Source organism: Lepisosteus oculatus, chromosome 27 (assembly GCF_040954835.1).
Source record: "Lepisosteus oculatus isolate fLepOcu1 chromosome 27, fLepOcu1.hap2, whole genome shotgun sequence".
NCBI lineage: Eukaryota > Metazoa > Chordata > Actinopteri > Semionotiformes > Lepisosteidae > Lepisosteus > Lepisosteus oculatus.
The window spans coordinates 7,055,329-7,082,105 of NC_090722.1; the positions used below are offsets into that span (position 1 = coordinate 7,055,329).

At 54.4% G+C, this 26,777-nt stretch overlaps 1 protein-coding gene across 1 annotated transcript; it reads right to left on the reverse strand.

The window, feature by feature from the left end:
* Positions 1 to 26,777, reverse strand: adamtsl4 (ADAMTS-like 4). The gene is made up of 17 exons (XM_069185464.1): positions 26,412 to 26,777; positions 21,514 to 21,583; positions 20,683 to 21,329; positions 16,614 to 17,439; positions 13,501 to 13,603; positions 9,078 to 9,214; positions 8,681 to 8,885; positions 7,971 to 8,140; positions 7,765 to 7,870; positions 7,472 to 7,681; positions 6,759 to 6,888; positions 4,906 to 5,110; positions 4,125 to 4,298; positions 3,165 to 3,347; positions 2,890 to 3,069; positions 2,299 to 2,443; positions 1 to 1,649 (listed from the first exon to the last, which is right to left on the reverse strand). The coding sequence occupies exons 1-17, from the start codon at positions 26,441 to 26,443 to the stop codon at positions 1,519 to 1,521; spliced, it is 3,654 nt and encodes a 1,217-aa protein (XP_069041565.1). The 5' UTR covers positions 26,444 to 26,777; the 3' UTR covers positions 1 to 1,518.

Genomic DNA, 26,777 nt, shown 5'->3' on the forward strand with positions numbered 1-26,777 from the left:
ACGGGGGCAATTAGCAGTTTAATTAAGGCCCCAGCTGGGATAAGAATGAGAAGGGTGGAGTTCCCCTTGTTGGTCTCATGCCGGAAGTTTTTAAGGTCGTGTTCCTATTTCATTATTTTCTCATGTCACTGTCCTGTGTTCTAATGTCACTGTTTGGTGTTCCTATGTCACTATGTTGTTATGCTACTGCCTTGTGTTCTAATGTCACTGTGTTCTTGTGTCACTGTCTGCTGTTCGTCGCTGTGTCGTGAGCTCTGTTCTTGATCTGGCTGGGGTCTCGTGAGGAGGAGAGCAGACAGGCCCAGGTGTGCTCTTGGGACACTGTGATCGTGGCTGTGTCACGAGCTCTGTTCTTGATCTGGCTGGGGTCTCGTGAGGAGGAGAGCGGACAGGCCCGGGTGTGCTCTTGGGACACTGTGATCGTGGCTGTGTCACGAGCTCTGTTCTTGATCTGGCTGGGGTCTCGTGAGGAGGAGAGCAGACAGGCCCAGGTGTGCTCTTGGGACACTGTGATCGTGGCTGTGTCACGAGCTCTGTTCTTGATCTGGCTGGGGTCTCGTGAGGAGGAGAGCGGACAGGCCCGGGTGTGCTCTTGGGACACTGTGATCGTGGCTGTGTAACGAGCTCTGTTCTTGATCTGGCTGGGGTCTCGTGAGGAGGAGAGCAGACAGGCCCCAGTGTGCTCTTGGGACACTGTGATCGTGGCTGTGTCACGAGCTCTGTTCTTATTCTGGCTGGGGTCTCGTGAGGAGGAGAGCAGACAGGCCCAGGTGTGCTCTTGGGACACTGTGATCGTGGCTGTGTCATGAGCTCTGTTCTTGATCTGGCTGGGGTCTCGTGAGGAGGAGAGCAGACAGGCCCAGGTGTGCTCTTGGGACACTGTGATCGTGGCTGTGTCACGAGCTCTGTTCTTGATCTGGCTGGGGTCTCGTGAGGAGGAGAGCAGACAGGCCCAGGTGTGCTCTTGGGACACTGTGATCGTGGCTGTGTCGCGAGCTCTGTTCTTGATCTGGCTGGGGTCTCGTGAGGAGGAGAGCAGACAGGCCCAGGTGTGCTCTTGGGACACTGTGATCGTGGCTGTGTCGCGAGCTCTGTTCTTGATCTGGCTGGGGTCTCGTGAGGAGGAGAGCAGACAGGCCCAGGTGTGCTCTTGGGACACTGTGATCGTGGCTGTGTCACGAGCTCTGTTCTTGATCTGGCTGGGGTCTCGTGAGGAGGAGAGCAGACAGGCCCAGGTGTGCTCTTGGGACACTGTGATCGTGGCTCTGTCACGAGCTCTGTTCTTGATCTGGCTGGGGTCTCGTGAGGAGGAGAGCAGACAGGCCCAGCTGTAGGAGAAGGTCTTGCGGTGTGGCGCTCATCCAACGAGGACCCTGGGCTCCACTCCGCGCCGCACTGGCTGGCAGGCTGCAGCGGGCGTGCTGTTGCTAGGGGCCGCCATGACGATGGCGTGGCCTGGCGAGGCATGTCTGCGTCGCGCCCTCCCGAGCAGCGAGCGAGGGGCACGCCGCTCTGCGCTCAGTGGCGTTTGGCCCTCTGGGCAGCGCGGGTGCAGGAGGCACAGCACACCGCTTTGTAGTAGGAGTAGATGCACATACGCGCCTGGACCAGTAGGGGGCAGTTGTGATGCTTGTCTTGGCAGTTTTCATCTGAGTGAGAGCGAGAGAGGGGGCAGAGGGGAGGAACGAGGGGAATGAGGAGGGAGAGAGAGAGGAGTGAGGAGGGAGAGAGAGGGGTGAGAGGAGTGAGAGGGGGGAGGAACAGTCAGGCAAGAAGTCACTTTTTGCAACAGTAATTTAAACATACTGACATGTAGGAAGGCTGTCTCTGACACAGGCAGGTCATACAGTCAGGCAGTGAGACAGGCAGGCAGTCTATTATACAGTCAGGCAGTCTGTGAGACAGTCAGGCAGTGAGACAGGCAGTCCTTGATACAGTCAGGCAGTGTAGTGTAGGCAGAGAGTCTGTGATACAGGCAGGCAGTGAGACAGGCAGGTAGTCTGTGATACAGGCAGGCAGTGAGACAGGCAGGTAGTCTGTGAGACAGTCAGGCAGTGAGACAGGCAGGTAGTCTGTGATACAAGCAGGCAGTGAGACAGGCAGGTAGTCTGTGAGACAGTCAGGCAGTGAGACAGGCAGGTGGTCTGTGATACAGGCAGGCAGTGAGACAGGCAGGTAGTCTGTGAGACAGTCAGGCAGTGAGACAGGCAGGTAGTCTGTGATACAGGCAGGCAGTCAATGATACAGGCCGTCTCTGATACAGTCAGACAGTAGGACAGGCAGGCAGTCAACATTTACCCAGGTCTGCATTGCAAGGTTGCTGGTTGCACAGCTGCTGCTCCTGGGGTCTGGCTGAGGGGTCGCAGTCTCGGCTCAGATTCCTGTCCTCAGTCAGACACCGCACCTCCCTCACCTGGACCCCGCCCATGCAGGACCTGGAGCACTGGAGCAAGCGAAGGTGACAAAGAGGCAGTCAGAGCCGGGCTGTAAGAGTGCTTACACACGGCTTTGGGACAACCAGCCAATCAGGTGACGGAAAATCAGAATAAGGGCAGACACGGGGCTGAAAGAGTCAACAGCCAATCAGAGGAAGGGCTGACACAGGGCTGAAAGAGTCAACAGCCAATCAGAGGAAGGGCTGACACAGGGCTGAAAGAGTCAAGAGCCAATCAGAGGAAGGGCTGACACAGGGCTGAAAGAGTCAACAGCCAATCAGAGGAAGGGCTGACAGAGGGCAGAAGAACAGACAGCCAATCAGAGGAAGGGCTGACATAGGGCACAGGATAAAAAGCCAATCAGGGGAAAGCTGATACCGGGGAGAAGGAGAAACGGCCAATCAGAGGCAGGGCAGAGGGAGAGACAGCCAATCACAGGAGGGGCTGTACGCACCGCGCTCCAGTCAGTGGTGAACCACTGTGGCTTGCAGGGCCCGGCACTGCAGCTCTGTATGGAGGGAGGCTTTTCCTGGGACTCACAATCCCTAGAGTGGGTCACATTGATGTCGTTCCCCAGCCTCTGGACACAGATGATGTCCCTGCGCTGCGTCCCGTTCCCACACGCCACACTGCACTGCGACACAGAGAGAGAGAGAGACAGCGACATCACAGCGCGGGGGCACTGAGGGCTGGGAGAGACACACAGGCACACCCGCGCCCCCTGCTCACCTCACCCCAGGGCCCCGTGTACCAGTGCAGGGCAGGCAGGCAGGGCCCTCCGTTGCAGGCCCTCATCTCGGCTGGCCTCTCCCCAGTGCAGGTCTGGCCCCCCTCGGGGTCTGCAGCCCCCCCTCCGCTGGACAGACACACCACTGACCGGCGCTGCACCCCTGGGCCACAGCCAGCCGAACACTGAGACAGAGCGGGAGGGAGAGTTACTGCACAGTACACAGTGATATATAATACTGTAATACTTCACAGCACTGTGCTGTAATACTCTGCACTGCACTGCACTGCACTATTCTATACAGCACTGCTCTGTAATACACTCTACTATACAACACTGCTTTGTAATACACTATACTTTACAATACTATGCTATAATACACTATACTATACAGCACTGCTCAGTAGTACACTATACTATACAACACTACTCTGTAACACACTATACAGCTCTGCACTGTAATACACTATACTATACAGCACTGCTCTGCAATACACTATACTTTACAATACTGTGCTATGATACACTACTATACAGCACTGCTCAGTAATACACTATACTATACAATACTGTGCTATGATACACTACTATACAGCACTTCTCAGTAATACACTATACTATACAACACTACTCTGTAATACACTATACAATACTGTGCTGTAATACACTGTTCTAAATTACACTGCACTGTAATACACACTATACAGCACTGTTCTATTATACACTATACTTTACAATACTGTGCTATAACACTATACTACACTATACTATACTGCACTGTAATACATTATACTTCAACCACTGAACTATACTATAGAACACTATGCTGTAATACAATATGTTCTAGTTCACTGAAAAGAAACACACTATACTATAGTAAACTACTGTAATACACTGGACTGCAGTGTGGTTCCAGTATACTGTACTGTGGTGCCGGTGTACTGTACCGGACTGTGTCTTACCGAGTGGCTCCAGTCAGTGTGGTACCAGCTGAGGACACAGGGGCCCATGTCACAGTCCTGGCTCCCCGGGGGGCGGAGCCTTGTGTTACACTCCCTGTCACTCACTACTGCCCCCTGGGTGCTGACGCAGCGAACATTACGTGTCCTCTTCCCCACACCACACATCACTGAGCACTAAGAGACAGAGAGAGAGGGGTTCATACAGACACACTGACTGACTGGACACTCCAGTACATTAACACTGCACTGAGAGAGAGGGGTTCATACAGACACACTGACTGGACACTCCAGTACATTAACACTGCACTGAGAGAGAGGGGTTCATACAGACACACTGACTGACTGGACACTCCAGTACATTAACACTGCACTGAGAGAGAGGGGTTCATACAGACACACTGACTGGACACTCCAGTACATTAACACTGCACTGAGAGAGAGGGGTTCATACAGACACACTGACTGACTGGACACTCCAGTACATTAACACTGCACTGAGAGAGAGGGGTTCATACAGACACACTGACTGACTGGACACTCCAGTACATTAACACTGCACTGAGAGAGAGGGGTTCATACAGACACACTGACTGGACACTCCAGTACATTAACACTGCACTGAGAGAGAGGGGTTCATACAGACAGACTGACTGGACACTCCAGTACATTAACACTGCACTGAGAGAGAGGGGTTCATACAGACACACTGACTGGACACTCCAGTACATTAACACTGCACTGAGAGAGAGAGGTTCATACATTATCAGTGGAAGGGACTCACAGAGCTCCAGTTGGTGCGGATCTCCCATTGGCTGCAGACGCGCAGCTGGCAGGGCTGGGTGGCGTTGGGCCGGGACAGCGCGGCGCAGCGCTGAGGGTGCACCATGGTGGAGCGGTTGGCATAGCTCTGGCGGCACTGCAGCTGCCGGTGCTGCAGGCCCGGCCCACAGGACCGACTGCACTCCGACCACTCCCCAGCCTCCCAGCTGACAGAGAGAGGTGTGCGCAGACACACAGTGTTAACAGTGCTCACTGGCACAGAGACACACAGTGTTAACAGTGCTCACTGGCACAGAGACACACAGTGTTAACAGTGCTCACAGCCACAGAGACACACAGTGTTAACAGTGCCCACTGGCGCAGACACACAGTGTTAACAGTGCTCACTGGTGTAGACACACACAGTGTTAACAGTGCCCACTGGCGCAGACACACAGTGTTAACAGTGCTCACTGGTGTAGACACACACAGTGTTAACAGTGCTCACTGGTGCAGACACACACAGTGTTAACAGTGCTCACTGGCGCAGACACACAGTGTTAACAGTGCTCACTGGTGCAGACACACACAGTGTTAACAGTGCTCACTGGTGCAGACACACAGTGTTAACAGTGCTCACTGGTGCAGACACACACAGTGTTAACAGTGCTCACTGGTGCAGACACACACAGTGTTAACAGTGCTCACTGGTGCAGACACACACAGTGTTAACAGTGCTCACTAGTGTAGACACACACAGTGTTAACAGTGCTCACTGGCGCAGACACACACAGTGTTAACAGTGCTCACTGGTGCAGACACACACAGTGTTAACAGTGCTCACTGGTGCAGACACACACAGTGTTAACAGTGCCCACTGGCGCAGACACACAGTGTTAACAGTGCTCACTTGTGCAGTCACACACAGTGTTAACAGTGCTCACTAGTGTAGACACACACAGTGTTAACAGTGCTCACTGGTGCAGACACACACAGTGTTAACAGTGCTCACTTGTGCAGTCACACACAGTGTTAACAGTGCTCACTGGTGCAGACACACACAGTGTTAACAGTGCTCACTGGTGTAGACACACAGTGTTAACAGTGCTCACTGGTGTAGACACACACAGTGTTAACAGTGCTCACTGGCGCAGACACACAGTGTTAACAGTGCTCACTTGTGCAGTCACACACAGTGTTAACAGTGCCCACTGGCACAGAGACACACAGTGTTAACAGTGCTCACTGGCGCAGACACACAGAGTGAACAGGGTGCCCACTGGTGCAGACACACAGAGTGAACAGGGTGCCCACTGGCACAGACACACAGAGTGAACAGGGTGCCCACTGGCGCAGACACACAGAGTGAACAGGGTGCCCACTGGCACAGACACACAGAGTGAACAGGGTGCCCACTGGTGCAGACACACAGAGTGAACAGGGTGCCCACTGGCACAGACACACAGAGTGAACAGGGTGCCCACTGGTGCAGACACACAGAGTGAACAGGGTGCCCACTGGCACAGACACACAGAGTGAACAGGGTGCCCACTGGTGCAGACACACAGAGTGAACAGGGTGCCCACTGGTGCAGACACACAGAGTGAACAGGGTGCCCACTGGCACAGACACACAGAGTGAACAGGGTGCTCACTGGCACAGAGACACAGAGTGAACAGGGTGCCTACTGGTGCAGACACACAGAGTGAACAGGGTGCCCACTGGTCCAGACACACAGAGTGAACAGGGTGCCCACTGGTGCAGACACACAGAGTGAACAGGGTGCCCACTGGTGCAGACACACAGAGTGAACAGGGTGCCCACTGGTGCAGACACACAGAGTGAACAGGGTGCCCATGTGCTCATGTGACTCACAAGGCCGGGCAAGGCTGCACGTTGCAGGACTCCTCCTGGGGGACGGGTCTAGAAGCAGCGTCACACTTCCTGTCAGGAACTTCCTCCTGAGTCTTCCTGAAGACACACTGGTACACCCTGTACTGCACACCTGGAGAGAGACAGGTGAGAGAGAGAGAGTGATACACCCTGTACTGCACACCTGGAGAGAGACAGGTGAGAGAGAGAGAGTGATACACCCTGTACTGCACACCTGGAGAGAGACAGGTGAGAGAGAGAGAGTGATACACCCTGTACTGCACACCTGGAGAGAGACAGGTGAGAGAGAGAGAGTGATACACCCTGTACTGCACACCTGGAGAGAGAGACAGGTGAAAGAGAGAGAGTGATACACCCTGTACTGCACACCTGGAGAGAGAGACAGGTGAAAGGAGAGAGTGATACACCCTGTACTGCACACCTGGAGAGAGAGACAGGTGAAAGAGAGAGAGTGATACACCCTGTACTGCACACCTGGAGAGAGAGACAGGTGAAAGGAGAGAGTGATACACCCTGTACTGCCCACCTGGAGAGAGAGGCAGGTGAGAGAGAGAGAGAGTGATAGAACGGGAAAGAGAGAGAAGACAGACAGAGAGGGAAGAGAGAGGGGACAGTAAAAACAACAGAACAGCCACAGAGAGGCTATAATTAAGACTGCGATTCCCAGATTGTCCACCAGAGGGCTGCAGACTCACCCTTCCCGCAGGAGGCAGAGCACTCTGTGAGCGGGCCCCTCCTCCACACGAACTCCGGCTGCGTGTCGGGGGGGACGTCAGTGCGGGGCGGGATTCGCACGTTCCGATGGGGCGCCGAGCCACGGGACCGGGGGCTCTCCCCCCGCAACGCCCCCCTCCCCGCGCCGCCCCTCTCTCTGGCGGCTGGGGCAGCCTGCAGGGTCAGGGCACCTGGAGGAGCGAGAGGGGGAGGGGGTGAGGGGACTGCGCACGGGGTGGGGTATGGGCGCCGGGTGGAGGGGCTTCAGACTCACCGAAGTCCGGCTGGGGCTGATGGGCCGGCGGGGTGGGTCTCTCTGCCCTTCCCACTGGGAGCAGGAAGTCGAAGTCAATCCCAGGATTCTGCTTGTGGAAGATAATCTGGGAGCAGCACAGGGCGACAGAACAGCCAGTCAGCCAATGAGCTCCATCGATTCAGGGGACCAGTTCGGCCAGTCCGTGGCCCCGCCCCGGTACTCACATACACATGCAGCACGGTGGTGGTGGGGCCGGGGGCGGTCAGGCTCTCCCCTCCTCCTCCCCCTGCTGCCCGCTGGTACTGGAACACGGTGCCCCCCCCCTCGTACTGGCCCGGGGGGTCGATGGCCCAGCGGCCATTGACCAGGGGCTGCCCGGAGCCGCTGCGCAGAGCTGGGAGAGAGGGCAGCGTTAGGGCCTGTCGGGTCCACTCCGACACCAGCGCCAAGGGCGGCCCGGAGCAGCCTGGAGCGACCCAGAGTGACCCAGAGTGACTCAGAGTGACCCAGAGAAGCCTGGAGTGACCCAGAGTGACCCAGAGCAGCCCAGAGTGACCCAGAGAAGCCTGGAGTGACCCAGAGTGACCCAGAGTGACCCAGAGAAGCCCGGAGTGACCCAGAGTGACCCAGAGCAGCCCAGAGTGACCCAGAGAAGCCTGGAGTGACCCAGAGTGACCCAGAGTGACCCAGAGAAGCCCGGAGTGACCCAGAGAAGCCCAGAGTGACCCAGAGTGACCCAGCGAAGCCTGGAGTGACCCAGAGAAGCCCAGAGTGACCCAGAGTGACCCAGAGAAGCCCGGAGTGACCCAGAGTGACCCAGTGAAGCCTGGAGTGACCCAGAGTGACCCAGAGTGACCCAGAGAAGCCCGGAGTGACCCAGAGAAGCCCGGAGTGACTCAGGGTGACTCAGGGTGACTCATCTGCCTCTGCTCACCCAGGTAGTTGGGGCTGCTCTGCCTCTCAGTGATGTTGATCCGCATGGCTCCGACCGGGATCTCCAGGAAGCGGTGGTATCCGATGGGAATGCTGGAGTTAGCGAAGGTCCCTGAGACACGCCGGCAGGAGGAGTTGTCTCCCCCGCAGATCCCACAAGCATCCCATCGCAGGCTGGAGTCCAGGACCCCATCACAGCCCAGGCTCTGAGAGAGACAGTGGACATTCTTACACTGGACACTGTCCATCCCTCCAGCACCACATCACAGACAGACTAATACAGACACTGGACACTGTCCATCACTCCAGCACCACATCACAGACAGACTAATACAGACACTGGACACTGGACACTACAGGGTGGAGGGACAGAAGTGACAGAGACATTGGACACTGACCAGGCAGGCCCCGTCCACGCAGATGTCCGTCCCGTTGCTATGGCAAGGGGTGCCGTCCCTCACTCTGTCAGCCTGTCTCACGTAGAACCTCAAGCCCACTGGCCGACAGGTCAGCTCACACTGCTGGCCTGCCCCCACTGAGAGAGACAGGTGGGGAGAGAGACAGGTGGGGAGAGATAGACAGGGGGAGAGAGAGGAGAGAGAGACAGGCAGAGAGAGACGGGAGAGAGTGACAGGTGGGGAGAGAGAGACAGGGGGAGAGATAGACAGGGGAGAGAGACAGACAGAGAGGCAGGTGGGGAGAGAGACAGGCAGAGAGGCAGGTGGGGAGAGAGACGGGGGGGAGAGAGACAGGCAGAGAGAGACAGGGGGAAAGAGAGGAGAGACAGACAGGGGAGAGAGACAGACAGAGAGGCAGGTGGGGAGAGAGACAGGGGGGGAGAGAGGAGAGAGAGACAGGCAGAGAGAGACGGGAGAGAGTGACAGGTGGGGAGAGAGAGACAGGGGGAGAGATAGACAGGGGAGAGAGACAGACAGAGAGGCAGGTGGGGAGAGAGACAGGCAGAGAGAGACAGGGGGAAAGAGAGGAGAGATAGACAGGGGAGAGAGACAGAGAAGAGAGAAGAGAGAGAGACAGGCAGAGACAGGGGAGAGAGAAGAGAGAGACAGGGAGAGAGAGATGGGGGAGAGAGCAACAGGGGGGAGAGACATAAATTGTCAATTCTTTTATCAACCATATTTCACATTTCATCCTGACAGTGCAGTCTGAGTCTGCTGTCAGCTGTGTATATATTTCTGTCTATATTCAATGTGAGTCCATGGATGTCAGTGTGTATTTGTTTCAAATTGTGTCCATAAGTGTATTTCTGATTTGTATTTGTATGTGTATTTGTTTCAGTGTGAGTCTGTTAGTGTATTTGTGTCTTTGTGTACTGGAGATTCTGTGTGTCTACAGGGCTGGTGTCCAGTCCTGGTCCTGGAAGATGTTTCTCTGAAGGATTTCCAGGTCTCTCTACAGCACCAGCACTGGAAGAACTGGGAGAAGCTGTTATTGTGGTCCAGTTCAGTCAGGAACTGGCTGGCTCAGCTCCTTAAGAGCCCAGCTGGAAGGAAGACCCGCAGACAAACCATCCCTCCAGGACAAGAGCTGTTCCAAAACGTTAATAGCGAAGACGCTTGCCATGTATAAAGATAAAATAAACACGCGGATATACACTCGACTCCTGTGAGGTCTGTGTGTTTGTGTTAGAGCTGTCCTGTCTAAGACACCCCCCCCACCCGCCGAGAGAGAGGGATGAGAGAGGACAGAGGGAGGGGACGAGAGGTGTCTGTTCACGGTCGGTTACTGGGTCTGTCTGTAGTAGAAGTTGTTGACCACCCACACCTATCTGTTACAAGGGGACGTAGGGCGAGGGGGCAGGCCCCAAGGTCAAAGGTCAGAGGTTACAGTAGTGGGCTGTAAGAACAAGGAAGTCACCACTGTGAATAACAAGGCCTTCTTCCTGCAGACAGACACTCTCTGGCCTGGGTTCTAAAGTGTGTTCAGTCCTGTGAGATTCCTGTAAATGTCTCTACAGAACCTATACTTTCTGACTGCTGCGTTTCATGTGCGTCCCTGGGCAGCACGAGCAGAGTGAAGTTACCCCTAGCCAGCTGCTGAGGACAGAGACTGGAAAAAACAGAGCTGCAGAGCAAGAGAGACAGGGAGAAAGATACAGAGAGACGAAGAAAGAAACTGATAGAGGAGTGCTGAAAGCTGGCTCTGACTGCACCATGCACAGATTCCAGATCACAGGCAGAGAGAGGCAGCAGAGCTGGCTGCATACAGAGGACAGGCTCGCTGACCATAGCCTGGCCACAGAAACTGGACACAGGCAGACCTTACTGTCCAGGGAGGACAGGCTCAGTGACCTCAGCCTGGTAATATAAACTGGACACAGGCAGACCTGGCTGTTCAGGGAGGACAGGTTCAGTGACCTCAGCCTGGTAATATAAACTGGACACAGGCAGACCTGGCTGTCCAGAGAGGATAGGTTCAGTGACCACAGCCTGGTCATAAAAACTGGACGCATGCAGACCTGGCTGTCCAGAGAGGACAGGCACAGTGACCACAGCCTGGTCATAAAAACTGGACACAGGCAGACCTGTCTGTCCAGAGAGGACAGGCTCAGTGACCAAATCCTGGTTGTAAAAACTGGACACAGGCAGACCTGGCAGTCCAGAGAGGACAGGCTGTGCTCCCACTGCCAGCAGGGAGATGTAGAGACAGAGATGCACTTTCTGCTGCACAGTGAGAAATACTTTGGGATTAGAAGAACATTCTTCCCCAAAATAACAAATCAAATCCCAGGATTCCCACTCCTGCCAGAATCAAAACAGCTCCCAGTCCTACTGGTGAAGGAAACTCAACAGCTGCAAAGAGAAAGGCTCACAAATACTAATATTATCTCATTGCTGTAAAAGTCTTTATATGTTTAACTGATAATTATTGCTTTGGCAAAACTGTCCATCGGTCATGCCAATAAAGCTCTTTAGAGTTGAAAGAAACAGAGAGGCAGAAAGAGAGTCAAGTGTACAGAGAGAAACAGAGATACAGAGATAGAGAGACGCAGAGGAATCTCTCACTGTGTCCCCTCTGTTATAGACACCCTGCAGACGAGACACAGGGAGACACACAGAGACAGAGACAGAGGAATCTCTCACTCCCTCCCCTCTCTCTCCGAGAGACTCCTGCCCAGACAGAGAGCACTGCATGATAGACACCCTGCAGACACACGCGCTGTCTGCCTGGAGCTGAGCTGAGCTGTGCGTGTGTGTGTGTGTGTGTGTGTGTGTGTGTGTGTGTGGCTGGGCTGGGGGCCACAGGTGGACAGCAGCGATCTGGGGCCTGATCTCGGGTTTGAGCGTCTCCGCGGGCCAAGGAGTGGGTGGGGGTTATCTTGCATTTCATAGGGTAGCCGGGAGGCCTTGAGGGAGAGCCTAGCAATGCCCCCCTCCACCAGCAGGGGGCAGGGGCTTGAGCAGAGGCCGGTGACTAATCCCTGCTCCCTGCCCCAGAGAGATGATATCACTCCACATCCGCCCGGAGACAGGGAGACTGGGTGGGAACACTTGGCCAGGGGCCGGGAGATGAACAGATTTGGGGAGAGACAGGAGGGGGAGGAGGGGAGGAGGGGCGCGGCAGGGCCACAACAGGGGACTGCACAGAGCGAGGGCTGGGAGAACTGGGGAGGGGCAAGAGACGGACGACAAGATTTCAGTGAACTGTTAACAGGAGAGTCTAGTCAGTTATATCTCTCTTAACCCCTCTCTCTCTCTCTCAGTGCAGTGTTAATGGACTGGAGTGTCCAGTCAGTCAGTGTGTCTGTATGAACCCCTCTCTCTCAGTGCAGTGTTAATGTACTGGAGTGTCCAGTCAGTGTGTCTGTATGAACCCCTCTCTCTCAGTGCAGTGTTAATGTACTGGAGTGTCCAGTCAGTGTGTCTGTATGAACCCCTCTCTCTCAGTGCAGTGTTAATGTACTGGAGTGTCCAGTCAGTCAGTGTGTCTGTATGAACCCCTCTCTCTCTCAGTGCAGTGTTCATGTACTGGAGTGTCCAGTCAGTGTGTCTGTATGAACCCCTCTCTCTCAGTGCAGTGTTAATGTACTGGAGTGTCCAGTCAGTGTGTCTGTATGAACCCCTCTCTCTCAGTGCAGTGTTAATGTACTGGAGTGTCCAGTCAGTCAGTGTGTCTGTATGAACCCCTCTCTCTCAGTGCAGTGTTAATGTACTGGAGTGTCCAGTCAGTCAGTGTGTCTGTATGAACCCCTCTCTCTCAGTGCAGTGTTAATGTACTGGAGTGTCCAGTCAGTGTGTCTGTATGAACCCCTCTCTCTCAGTGCAGTGTTAATGTACTGGAGTGTCCAGTCAGTCAGTGTGTCTGTATGAACCCCTCTCTCTCAGTGCAGTGTTAATGTACTGGAGTGTCCAGTCAGTGTGTCTGTATGAACCCCTCTCTCTCAGTGTAGTGTTAATGTACTGGAGTGTCCAGTCAGTGTGTCTGTATGAACCCCTCTCTCTCAGTGCAGTGTTAATGTACTGGAGTGTCCAGTCAGTCAGTGTGTCTATATGAACCCCTCTCTCTCAGTGCAGTGTTAATGTACTGGAGTGTCCAGTCAGTCAGTGTGTCTGTATGAACCCCTCTCTCTCAGTGCAGTGTTAATGTACTGGAGTGTCCAGTCAGTGTGTCTGTATGAACCCCTCTCTCTCAGTGCAGTGTTCATGTACTGGAGTGTCCAGTCAGTGTGTCTGTATGAACCCCTCTATCTCAGTGCAGTGTTCATGTACTGGAGTGTCCAGTCAGTCAGTGTGTCTGTATGAACCCCTCTCTCTCAGTGCAGTGTTAATGTACTGGAGTGTCCAGTCAGTGTGTCTCTCTTACCCTCCATGAATGGCTCCCAGCTGTAGTGTCGGCCCATGAAGTTGTGTCCATTATACTGGGCACACTGCTCTGCCCGGGGATCCACAGCGCCCTCTGGACACGGCTGGAGGGATTGCAGTGAAGCAGCAGGAGAGACGGAGAAAGAGAGAGAAACAACAGCAAGAATCCGTCAAAGCCCAGCTATCGCCCCCAGCACCGCGGCTACCGGAGTCTCCCTGCACTGGACAGTGGGAAACTCAGGGCGGAGACCCAGGAGCACTGCCCCACACCTGCCCCTCGTGTTGTCATACAGCTGTGCCAGGACAGCTCTGAGGGCGCTGCGATGTCACCGGCCGTGCCCACAAACAAGAGAGAGGGGGAACACAGACAGAGGAGGGGCAGGGAATCAGGCTATTGTACCGTCACTGTCGTATTGTCACCCTACAGCCCAGAGATCACCGGTCCAGTCTGGGCCAGGTCATACTCTGACCCTACAGTCCAGAGATCACTGGTCCAGTCTGGGTCACACTGTAACCCTACAGTCCAGAGATCACTGGTCCAGTCTGGGTCACACTGTAACCCTACAGTCCAGAGATCACTGGTCCAGTCTGGGCCGGGTCACACTGTAACCCTACAGTCCAGAGATCACTGGTCCAGTCTGGGTCACACTGTAACCCTACAGTCCAGAGATTGCTGGTCCAGTCTGGGTCACACTGTAACCCTACAGTCCAGAGATCACTGGTCCAGTCTGGGTCACACTGTAACCCTACAGTCCAGAGATCACTGGTCCAGTCTGGGTCACACTGTAACCCTACAGTCCAGAGATCACTGGTCCAGTCTGGGTCACACTGTAACCCTACAGTCCAGAGATCGCTGGTCCAGTCTAATTGAACTTGACTGAGAAACAACCATCTCACTGTAAGTTATTTGAATTGCACTGTGCTTTTACCCTGATGTCACTGGGCTTTACTGCGCTGGACTGTGCTTTTACCCTGATCTCACTGGTCTTTACTGCGCTTTACTGTACTTTTACCCTGATCTCGCTGGGCTGTACTGCGCTGTACTGTACTTTTACCCTGCTCTCGCTGGGCTTCACTGCGCTGTACTGTACTTTTACCCTGATCTCGCTGGGCTCTCTCCCCCTCTCGCTCTGGGAGGCCCCTCACTGTTTACAGTGTCTCAGCAATGTGACAATCTCTCATTCCTCTGTCAGGGTCACAGGGTCACTGTGTTTACACTACCGACAGCACTGTCACGCCAAGATACACCCAGGCACGCACACACTCATACACAGACACAGAAGCACACACTGCTCACAGCAGGCCAGAGCCTGAGAGATTAAGGTGCAGATGTGCCCCATGTAGGAACCTGGTCAATATTGACTTAGCTACAGGGGGGGTCACTGTGTTTCTCAATGGGCTCATTCACTGCTGCACCGCACCCCCCCAGGGGTCCCCTGCAACACACTGGCTCCTTTCAGAGCCCTGCTTTCAAGTGCTCGCTGAGGACTCCTCCCATCAGCCTCCTCTCACCTGGTCAGAGCCCCCGCAACACAGGCCGACAGGCCGACACACCGCAAGACACCACAACACAGGCTCATAGACTAGCAACCCCCCTCCTCCTGACACCACACCACACCACACCACACCACACCACACCACAACACAACACGGGCTCGTAGACAAGCAACCCCCTCCTCCTGACACGACACACCACAACACAACACAGGCTCGTAGACAAGCAACTCCCTCCTCTTGACACAACACAACACACCACAACACAACACAACACAACACAACACAACACAACACGGGCTCGTAGACAAGCAACCCCCTCCTCCTGACACGACACACCACAACACAACACAGGCTCATAGACTAGCAACCCCCTTCCTCCTGACACCACACCACACCACAACACAACACAACACAACACAACACGGGCTCGTAGACAAGCAACCCCCTCCTCCTGACATGACACACCACACCACACCACAACACACCACACCACACCACACCACACCACAACACAACACAACACAACACAACACGGGCTCGTAGACAAGCAACCCCCTCCTCCTGACACGACACACCACAACACAACACAGGCTCGTAGACAAGCAACTCCCTCCTCTTGACACAACACAACACACCACAACACAACACAGGCTCATAGACAAGCCAACCCCCTCCTCCTGACACAACACCACATCACAACACAACACGGGCTCATAGACAAGCCAACCCCCTCCTCCTGACACCACACACCACAACACACCCAGACACAGACTCACACACAACCCCAACCCCTTCCTCTCACCTGGTCAGAACCACCACAACACAACCCTACGGTCTGTGTGGGTCCTAATGCCCCAGTATAGAGACGGGGACACTATACTGTAAACAGGCGCCGTCCGGGTGAGACATAAAACTGAGGTCCTGACTCTCTGTGGTCATTAAAAATCTTTCTCCAAAAGAGTAGGGGTGTAACCCTGGTGTCCTGGCCGAAGTTCCCATTGGCCCTTACCAATCATGGCCTCCTAATAACCCCCCTCTCTGAACTGGCTTCACCACTCTGCTCTCCTCTCCACTGAGAGCTGGTGTGTGTGAGAGGACTGGTGCATCATCCAGGTGGGGCCACACACTGGGGGTCCGCGCTTTGAGTGGAGTGTCCAGAAAAGCGCTATATAAGTGTAAGCAATTAGTATTATTATTATTAAACCCTAGAACAGCCTCATACACAACCCCAACTGCCCTTCTGTCACCTCGTCAGAACCACCACAACACAATTCAACACACACCCCAACACAGGCTCATACACAACCCCCAATTTTATTGTGTGTTTATTACTGTTAGACTCTCTGTTGTCTCCTCCCTCACTGTGTCTCCTGTCCCACTGTGTGTGTGTTTATTGCTGACAGACTCTCTGTTGTCTCCTCCCTCACTGTGTCTCCTGTCCCACTGTGTGTGTGTTTATTGCTGACAGACTCTCTGTTGTCTCCTCCCTCACTGTGTCTCCTGTCCCACTGTGTGTGTGTTTATTGCTGACAGACTCCTCTCTCCTCACTTCTAACGATGATCCAATTAGCCAATGGGCTGGATCAGGACGGGTGATTGGCAGCCAGACCGGCCTACCTGGGGGCTGCAGGGGCGGAGCTCTCTCTCCTTTCCCGGGCAGCTATGGAGTGGGAGGGTGGAGCTGGGGGGGGGTGTGTGGGGGTGCGGCAGCCCCCGGGGGCCCCCCCTGCCCTCGCTCTCCGCAGGCGGTGGCTCCTGGGACCGCAGGGGCCAGACGTGGGGTCCAGCCAGTGGCAGCGGGCGCGAGAGGCCGGGGTTCAGGGTGTACGGGGGCTCTCTCTGGGGACGGGAACGCAGACGGGGGCGGGGGTGGGGATGTGGGGGTGCTCCATGCTCCCGCATCCAGCTCCGGGGGCGCTCCCAGTCCGGCGGGGCCCGGGCGGGGGTCCCGGCCTCACTGTTCCGGCTCTGCGGGGGCGATCGGGACCGCGTGTCCGTCAAAGTCCGCCCCGGACCCTCCCAGGAGCCCTGGATCTGCGCCCCCCCAGCCTGGGACACCCCTCCATCTGGGGGCTCTCTTTGGAGACCCCCCCCAGCCTCCGGGCCCCGGTCTGGGAGAGGTCCGGGCCCCCTCGGTAGACCCGTGGCGCCCCCTGCAGTCCGTCGGTCTGGCTGAGGGTGCTGTTGCTCCCCTCTGTCCCCGCCTCTCTCTGCCCCCTGCCCCTGCCCCTCGCGCCCCCCTGGGGTCCTGGCGGTCACAGCTGCCCCGTCCTGCCCCGTGTGCTCTGCTCCCTCCTGCGGGGCAGTTTCAGGGGCCCGGGTGCTGTTGCCCCCGGCCATGTGGGCACTGTGCCGGGCTCGGCGGGCGGGCCGGAGGAGAGGGAGGGAGAAGGGAACTCGGCCGTAACCAAACTGACCAGGCAGGACGGAGGAGGAAAATGACCTGGAATAGAGAGAGAGAGAGAGGGGGGTTAATACAGACACACTGACTGACTGGACACTCCAGTACATTAACACTGCACTGAGAGAGAGGGGTTCATACAGACACACTGACTGACTGGACACTCCAGTACATTAACACTGCACTGAGAGAGAGGGGTTCATACAGACACACTGACTGGACACTCCAGTACATTAACACTGCACTGAGAGAGAGGGGTTCATACAGACACACTGACTGACTGGACACTCCAGTACATTAACACTGCACTGAGAGAGAGGGGTTCATACAGACACACTGACTGACTGGACACTCCAGTACATTAACACTGCACTGAGAGAGAGGGGTTCATACAGACACACTGACTGACTGGACACTCCAGTACATTAACACTGCACTGAGAGAGAGGGGTTCATACAGACACACTGACTGACTGGACACTCCAGTACATTAACACTGCACTGAGAGAGAGGGGTTCATACAGACACACTGACTGGACACTCCAGTACATTAACACTGCACTGAGAGAGAGGGGTTCATACAGACACACTGACTGACTGGACACTCCAGTACATTAACACTGCACTGAGAGAGAGGGGTTCATACAGACACACTGACTGACTGGACACTCCAGTACATTAACACTGCACTGAGAGAGAGGGGTTCATACAGACACACTGACTGGACACTCCAGTACATTAACACTGCACTGAGAGAGAGGGGTTCATACAGACACACTGACTGACTGGACACTCCAGTACATTAACACTGCACTGAGAGAGAGGGGTTCATACAGACACACTGACTGGACACTCCAGTACACTAACACTGTGGTGAAAGCAGAAGATTATCTAATAAAGCAATCTTAAACTCTGGTAGTCCTAGTAAGCGATACTGAGCTGCAATGTGTTGGAGGCCATTAATGGCCCTGAAACACAGCAGGATATATGCTGTAACCACCACTGGTGTCAGCCCACAATTCCCACACTGTAATTACCAATTACCGCACTGGGGAGCACAGACCACCAGCATCTTCTAGAGACCACAGTACTTGGAGCCAATGACAGATAGGAGAGTCTGGAGACCACAGAACTGAGAGAGACAGACAGTACAGACTCTGGTGACCACAGTACTGAGACAGACAGGCAGTACAGACTCTGGAGAACACAGTACTGAGAGAGACAGGCAGTACAGACTCTGGAGACCACAGTACAGAGACAGACAGGCAGTACAGACTCTGGAGACCACAGTACAGAGAGAGACAGGCAGTACAGACTCTGGTGACCACAGTACAGAGAGAGACAGGCAGTACAGACTCTGGTGACCACAGTACTGAGAGAGACAGGCAGTACTGTGTTTCTGGTGACCACAGTACAGAGACAGACAGGCAGTACAGTTTCTGGTGACCACAGTACAGAGACAAACTGTACCAACGCTGATTATCACAGAGACACAGGGAGAGGCCTAATCCCTCACCCTTCCCTGTATTAAAATATCTCAACTAGCTGCCCCCTCCAGGCCCCCGCCTGAGCCCAGGGCGTGTTCGCTCCTGGGAGGGTCTGCTTTCTCACAGGCAGAGTGCAGAGGAAGGAAAGCGCGTGACGGGGGGCTCCGTGACCCGCACAGGAGGGCGTCACGCCTCGATGACACAGCTTTACCAGCGTCCTGGGTTTCCTGCTGGCTCACAGCCCACGGGCACCCCTCCCTGCGCCAGCATCGCCATCGGCTGGGTCTGAGCGCACACACTCGCTGCGTTATAGTCAGTGTGCCAACGCAGCAAGGTGCGAATGGCTCTGTGTCAGTGACTTTGTCAGTGTGTCAGTCACTATCTCACTGTGTCAGTGTGTGTGTCAGTCTCTATCTCACTGTGTCAGTGTGTCAGTCACTACCTGACTGTGTCAGTGTGTGTGTCAGTCACTATCTCACTGTGTCAGTCACTGTCTCACTGTGTCAGTCACTGTCTCAGTGTGTCAGCCTCTATCTCACTGTGTCAGTGACTGTGTCAGTCACTACCTGACTGTGTCAGTGTGTGTGTCAGTCACTATCTCACTGTGTCAGCATGTCAGTCACTATCTCACTGTGTCAGCATGTCAGTCACTATCTCACTGTGTCAGTGAGTCACTATCTCACTGTGTCAGTGAGTCACTGTCTCACTGTGTCAGTGAGTCACTATCTCACTGTGTCAGTGAGTCACTATCTCACTGTGCCAGTGAGTCACTATCTCACTGTGCCAGTGAGTCACTATCTCACTGTGTCAGTGAGTCACTATCTCACTGTGCCAGTGAGTCACTATCTCACTGTGTCAGTGAGTGTGTCAGTCTCTATCTCACTGTGTCAGTGTGTCAGTCACTATCTCACTGTGTCAGTCACTGTGTCAGTGTGTCAGTCACTATCTCTGTGTCAGTGACTGTGTCAGTCACTATCTCTGTGTCAGTGACTGTGTCAGTGTGTTGGTCACTATCTCACTGTGTCAGTGTGTCAGCCACTATCTCTGTGTCAGTGACTGTGTCAGTGTGTCAGTCTCTATCTCACTGTGTCAGTGAGTGTGTGTTAGTCACTATCGCAGTGTTGATAAGGGGCTCCTCTGGAGTGAATTGGGCAGAGATAAGGAGATAAGGGGGCTCCTCTCGGCTTTTCTGAATGTCTTACACTTTTCACACTCCTCTTACTGAAGCATCTACTCAGGAAATGGATGAATCTCAACTCGCTGACAAGCACGACACAGTGAGCCTCCACAGACTGACAGAGAGCCTGGGCTGTCCATTACTGCCGAACGTCCATTAAACCACGAGCCGGAAAAACACTATTATTTCAGTAAAATACATACTGTACATCCACACTGCATATATACACTCAGGATCTTATTTTTTAACAATTTCAATCAAACCCACCAATGACGATTGTTTCTGTGCCCGTTCTATCATGAGCCTACAAACTCTGCACTTCATGTGTGCTAAATATACAGTATTAAATTCATGAAAGCCTACGAAACAAAAACATCACCAATGAAGCAGAAAGCGATGAACCTACCCCATTTTAAACCTATTTAGTATTTAATTTTACCTTGTGTCATTATGCCTTTATGGAGGGGGAAAGTATAGTATTCCCGATTTGACAGACAAAACTCCCCTTTAGCAGATCCAAAGTTTGTAAAAGCAAATTCCCGGTAAACCAGGCGTTTACTGTTCGTTCAATGAGAAAAAGCAGAAAGAAGAGATAACAATCTGTCTGTCTGATTCCTCTTACCTCCTAGATGAACCCGCGTCCTGACTGGTCGGTACAGACCTCCTGTTCCCGCCTCCTCCACCACCACCTCCTCTCCCTCTTCCCTGATTGGCTGGCCGATGTGCTGTCCTCCCTGATTGGCTGTAGCCATTGGAGGAGGAGGAGAAGGGCTGGCGGTAGAGGGAGACCATCTCCTGATTGGCCGGGGAGAAATCGGGCTGGTGGAACTGAGGCTCCTGATAGGTCAGGGGTGGCTGGTGTACCGGGTCTGGACCGGTGCTGTAGAGAGACAGCCCTGGCTCCTGATTGGCTGAATGAGGAGAGTGCAGGTGATGGGGCTGCCTGCTGCTGTCGGGGGGTCCCACGTAGAGAGAGGGGTCGCTCGGGGGTTTCCTCAACTCTCGGAGCGGGGCGTAATTGGGGCGCAGTGCCGAAATGACGCCGCCCTGCTCCCTGAGGCTGGGGGGGGCAGCCGGGTGGAGGGGAAAGGGTCCCCAGGTCTGTGAGGGGTCTGCGACTGGCAGCAGACACTGCCTCCTCCTCTCCGAGATCCCAAACCCGCAGCTACGAGAGCAGGGCGTCCAGGCGCCCCAGGGGCCCCACACCCCCTGCAAGGGCCCCACCGGCCCCTCGCTTGCGGGAGCCTGCCGGGACGCTCTGCCTGGAGCCTGCGGAGCAGAAAACACAGCGCGGTGAAGTCGGGCACAGTGCCCCCTGCTGGAAGGCTGTGGCACTGCAGGGCGACACGGTGGAAGACAGAGGGGACGCAGGGGCGGAGAGGGAGAGCCTGCAGGGGGATTGTGGGCGTTCGGCGGCGCAGACGGAGCAGGCAGTTAAAGGTTAACAACCCACCTCGGGCTCGGGCTGGGAGAGCTGCACGCCGGCGAAGAGGAGGCTGAGCACCACAGACAGCAGACACAGCCTGGGGGCAGAGAGCAGTTACTACACACCGGCACACTGACTCACAGACTGGCACACCCGGGGAACGCCACACCGCTGGCGGCGCTTGTTTACTCTGCACAGGTAACAGGGTGGTAGTAAAACCTGGAGCGGATCAGACTGCTGTGCACTGGGAGTCTGACTGACAGCACTGTAAAACCTGGAGTGGATCAGACTGCTGTGCACTGGGAGTCTGACTGACAGCTCTGTAAAACCTGGAGTGGATCAGACTGCTGTGCACTGGGAGTCTGACTGACAGCACTGTAAATCCTGGAGTGGATCAGACTGCTGTGCACTGGGAGTCTGACTGACAGCACTGTAAATCCCGGAGTGGATCAGACTGCTGTGCACTGGGAGTCTGACTGACAGCACTGTAACACCTGGAGTGGATCAGACTGCTGTGCACTGGGAGTCTGACTGACAGCTCTGTAAAACCTGGAGTGGATCAGACTGCTGTGCACTGGGAGTCTGACTGACAGCTCTGTAAAACCTGGAGTGGATCAGATTGCTGTACGGACTTCCTTCCGTGTGGAGGTGGTGTCGTCCTACGGCCTGTCCCTCTTCACGGGTCCAGACTAGCCCAGGTTGCACAAGAGAAACTCCGTGATTCCTGGCTGCTTCCCGTCCGCCGGGGCAGTGCTTTCCCAGAAAAGGAAGGGGGAATTACGGAACAGGGGGGCTGTGACACAGCAGCTCGGCGCTCCACAGACACTGGGAACACGCCGGCTGCGAGACACTGGGTTCCTGGGAAAGGCGTGATGTAGTGAGAAAAACCTAGTGTTGACCACACTGGACCAGTGAGCTCAGAGCCCTTCAGCAGACTCAGCGCAGGGCTGATGGGTCCTCATGACTGACCACACTGGACCAGTGAGCTCAGAGCCCTTCAGCAGACTCAGCGCAGGGCTGATGGGTCCTCATGACTGACCACGCTGGACCAGTGAGCTCAGAGCCCTTCAGCAGACTCAGCGCAGGGCTGATGGGTCCTCATGACTGACCACACTGGACCAGTGAGCTCAGAGCCCTTCAGCAGACTCAGCGCAGGGCTGATGGGTCCTCATGACTGACCACGCTGGACCAGTGAGCTCAGAGCCCTTCAGCAGACTCAGCGCAGGGCTGATGGGTCCTCATGACTGACCACGCTGGACCAGTGAGCTCAGAGCCCTTCAGCAGACTCAGCGCAGGGCTGATGGGTCCTCATGACTGACCACACTGGACCAGTGAGCTCAGAGCCCTTCAGCAGACTCAGCGCAGGGCTGATGGGTCCTCATGACTGACCACGCTGGACCAGTGAGCTCAGAGCCCTTCAGCAGACTCAGCAGTCTGAAACAGAGCTCTAAGCCTGTTTCCAGTCAAACACTTACACTGACACCTCACACACAGACTCCTATACACACACACACTGACATACTCAATGACACAAACAGTTAACACACACAATGACATGCACTGACACACTCTCATATACTGTATATATATGCACACACACACTGACAAACACACTCACACTCCGATACACACTGACACACACACACACACTCATGGGTCTCTCCCTTTGTTGGGGTGTACCTGTCCTGCAAGTCTGTCGCTTATTGTGAGAAACGTGCTCACACTGCATGTACACAAATACACACACAACTGTCCCTATTCCAGATCCACTCCAGCTACAGTCAGGACCTCCTGCTATCTGCCCCTGGAGTTGTACTCTAACTCTCTGCAGTTTTGGGGTCCCCCCTCGTTTCCTTGCTGCTTCAGCAGTGCGCGCTAAGCTGTTAGTGGGACAGGTTTGCAATCTGTCTTTCTGTCTCTCAGTCAGTGTGTCAGTCAGTGTGTCTCAGTCAGTGTGTCTGTCTCTCAGTCAGTGTGTCAGTCGGTGTGTCTGTCTCTCAGTCAGTGTGTCAGTCAGTGTGTCAGTCTCAGTCAGTGTGTCAGTCAGTGTGTCTGTCTCTCAGTCAGTGTGTCAGTCTCAGTCAGTGTGTCAGTCAGTGTGTCTGTCTCTCAGTCAGTGTGTCAGTCTCAGTCAGTGTGTCAGTCAGTGTGTCTGTCTCTCAGTCAGTGTGTCAGTCTCAGTCAGTGTGTCAGTCAGTGTGTCTGTCTCTCAGTCAGTGTGTCTGTCTCTCAGTCAGTGTGTCAGTCTCAGTCAGTGTGTCAGTCAGTGTGTCTGTCTCTCAGTCAGTGTGTCAGTCTCAGTCAGTGTGTCAGTCAGTGTGTCTGTCTCTCAGTCAGTGTGTCAGTCTCAGTCAGTGTGTCAGTCAGTGTGTCAGTCTCAGTCAGTGTGTCAGTCAGTGTGTCTGTCTCTCAGTCAGTGTGTCAGTCTCAGTCAGTGTGTCAGTCAGTGTGTCTGTCTCTCAGTCAGTGTGTCAGTCTCAGTCAGTGTGTCAGTCAGTGTGTCTGTCTCTCAGTCAGTGTGTCAGTCTCAGTCAGTGTGTCAGTCAGTGTGTCTGTCTCTCAGTCAGTCTCTCAGTCAGTGTGTCTGTCTCTCAGTCAGTGTGTCAGTCTCAGTCAGTGTGTCAGTCAGTGTGTCTGTCTCTCAGTCAGTGTGTCTGTCTCTCAGTCAGTGTGTCAGTCAGTGTATCTGTCTCTCAGTCAGTGTGTCAGTCAGTGTGTCTGTCTCTCAGTCAGTGTGTCTGCCTCTCAGTCAGTGTGTCAGTCAGTGTGTCTGTCTCTCAGTCAGTGTGTCAGTCTCAGTCAGTGTGTCAGTCAGTGTGTCTGTCTCTCAGTCAGTGTGTCTGTCTCTCAGTCAGTGTGTCAGTCTCAGTCAGTGTGTCAGTCAGTGTGTCTGTCTCTCAGTCAGTGTGTCAGTCTCAGTCAGTGTGTCAGTCAGTGTGTCTGTCTCTCAGTCAGTGTGTCAGTCTCAGTCAGTGTGTCAGTCAGTGTGTCAGTCTCAGTCAGTGTGTCACTCAGTGTGTCTGTCTCTCAGTCAGTGTGTCAGTCTCAGTCAGTGTGTCAGTCAGTGTGTCTGTCTCTCAGTCAGTGTGTCAGTCTCAGTCAGTGTGTCAGTCAGTGTGTCTGTCTCTCAGTCAGTGTGTCAGTCTCAGTCAGTGTGTCAGTCAGTGTGTCTGTCTCTCAGTCAGTCTCTCAGTCAGTGTGTCTGTCTCTCAGTCAGTGTGTCAGTCTCAGTCAGTGTGTCAGTCAGTGTGTCTGTCTCTCAGTCAGTGTGTCTGTCTCTCAGTCAGTGTGTCAGTCAGTGTATCTGTCTCTCAGTCAGTGTGTCAGTCAGTGTGTCTGTCTCTCAGTCAGTGTGTCTGCCTCTCAGTCAGTGTGTCAGTCAGTGTGTCTGTCTCTCAGTCAGTGTGTCAGTCAGTGTGTCTGTCTCTCAGTCAGTGTGTCAGTCTCAGTCAGTGTGTCAGTCAGTGTGTCTGTCTCTCAGTCAGTGTGTCAGTCTCAGTCAGTGTGTCAGTCAGTGTGTCTGTCTCTCAGTCAGTCTCTCAGTCAGTGTGTCTGTCTCTCAGTCAGTGTGTCAGTCTCAGTCAGTGTGTCAGTCAGTGTGTCTGTCTCTCAGTCAGTGTGTCTGTCTCTCAGTCAGTGTGTCAGTCAGTGTATCTGTCTCTCAGTCAGTGTGTCAGTCAGTGTGTCTGTCTCTCAGTCAGTGTGTCTGCCTCTCAGTCAGTGTGTCAGTCAGTGTGTCTGTCTCTCAGTCAGTGTGTCAGTCAGTGTGTCTGTCTCTCAGTCAGTGTGTCAGTCTCAGTCAGTGTGTCAGTCAGTGTGTCTGTCTCTCAGTCAGTGTGTCTGTCTCTCAGTCAGTGTGTCAGTCTCAGTCAGTGTGTCAGTCAGTGTGTCTGTCTCTCAGTCAGTGTGTCAGTCTCAGTCAGTGTGTCAGTCAGTGTGTCTGTCTCTCAGTCAGTGTGTCAGTCTCAGTCAGTGTGTCAGTCAGTGTGTCAGTCTCAGTCAGTGTGTCACTCAGTGTGTCTGTCTCTCAGTCAGTGTGTCAGTCTCAGTCAGTGTGTCAGTCAGTGTGTCTGTCTCTCAGTCAGTGTGTCAGTCTCAGTCAGTGTGTCAGTCAGTGTGTCTGTCTCTCAGTCAGTGTGTCAGTCTCAGTCAGTGTGTCAGTCAGTGTGTCTGTCTCTCAGTCAGTGTGTCAGTCTCAGTCAGTGTGTCAGTCAGTGTGTCTGTCTCTCAGTCAGTGTGTCAGTCTCAGTCAGTGTGTCAGTCAGTGTGTCAGTCTCAGTCAGTGTGTCACTCAGTGTGTCTGTCTCTCAGTCAGTGTGTCAGTCTCAGTCAGTGTGTCAGTCAGTGTGTCTGTCTCTCAGTCAGTGTGTCAGTCTCAGTCAGTGTGTCAGTCAGTGTGTCTGTCTCTCAGTCAGTGTGTCAGTCTCAGTCAGTGTGTCAGTCAGTGTGTCTGTCTCTCAGTCAGTCTCTCAGTCAGTGTGTCTGTCTCTCAGTCAGTGTGTCAGTCTCAGTCAGTGTGTCAGTCAGTGTGTCTGTCTCTCAGTCAGTGTGTCTGTCTCTCAGTCAGTGTGTCAGTCAGTGTATCTGTCTCTCAGTCAGTGTGTCAGTCAGTGTGTCTGTCTCTCAGTCAGTGTGTCTGCCTCTCAGTCAGTGTGTCAGTCAGTGTGTCTGTCTCTCAGTCAGTGTGTCAGTCAGTGTGTCTGTCTCTCAGTCAGTGTGTCAGTCAGTGTGTCAGTCTCTCAGTCAGTCTCTCAGTCAGTGTGTCTGTCTCTCAGTCAGTGTGTCAGTCTCAGTCAGTGTGTCAGTCAGTGTGTCAGTCTCTCAGTCAGTGTGTCAGACAGTCACTCACTCAGTCAAGCAGCGCGCAGTGGCTCCCCTGCGGTTCCCAGAGCGGATCCCCCAAAGTCCTGCAGCGCCCCCCCTACCTGCAGCCTCCCCGTCCACGCGTCTCCCTCATGGCTCTCGCCCTGTCTGCTGGCCCCTCTCGCGCAGAGCGAGGAAACAGCCTCTCCTCTTCTCCGAGTGCGCCTCCTGCTCCGTCCGCTGGCCCGTCCTCGGCTCTCGGCTCTCGGCTCTCGGCGGCTCCTCGCCTCTGTCCTGCTCGGAATCTCGCCCTCCTCTCCTCTGCGCGCCGGGAGGGAGCACCGCGGCGCGTCGGAGTTTCAGTCCCAACTCTGGCTCCGGAGTTCTTGTCCTTCAGCCGATAAATACTTTCTTTAAGGTGGTCCGCCTTCGTCTCAGCAGGAGGGCGTGCGGGGGAGCTGCGGTTAGGAAAAAAAAATAGGGATATT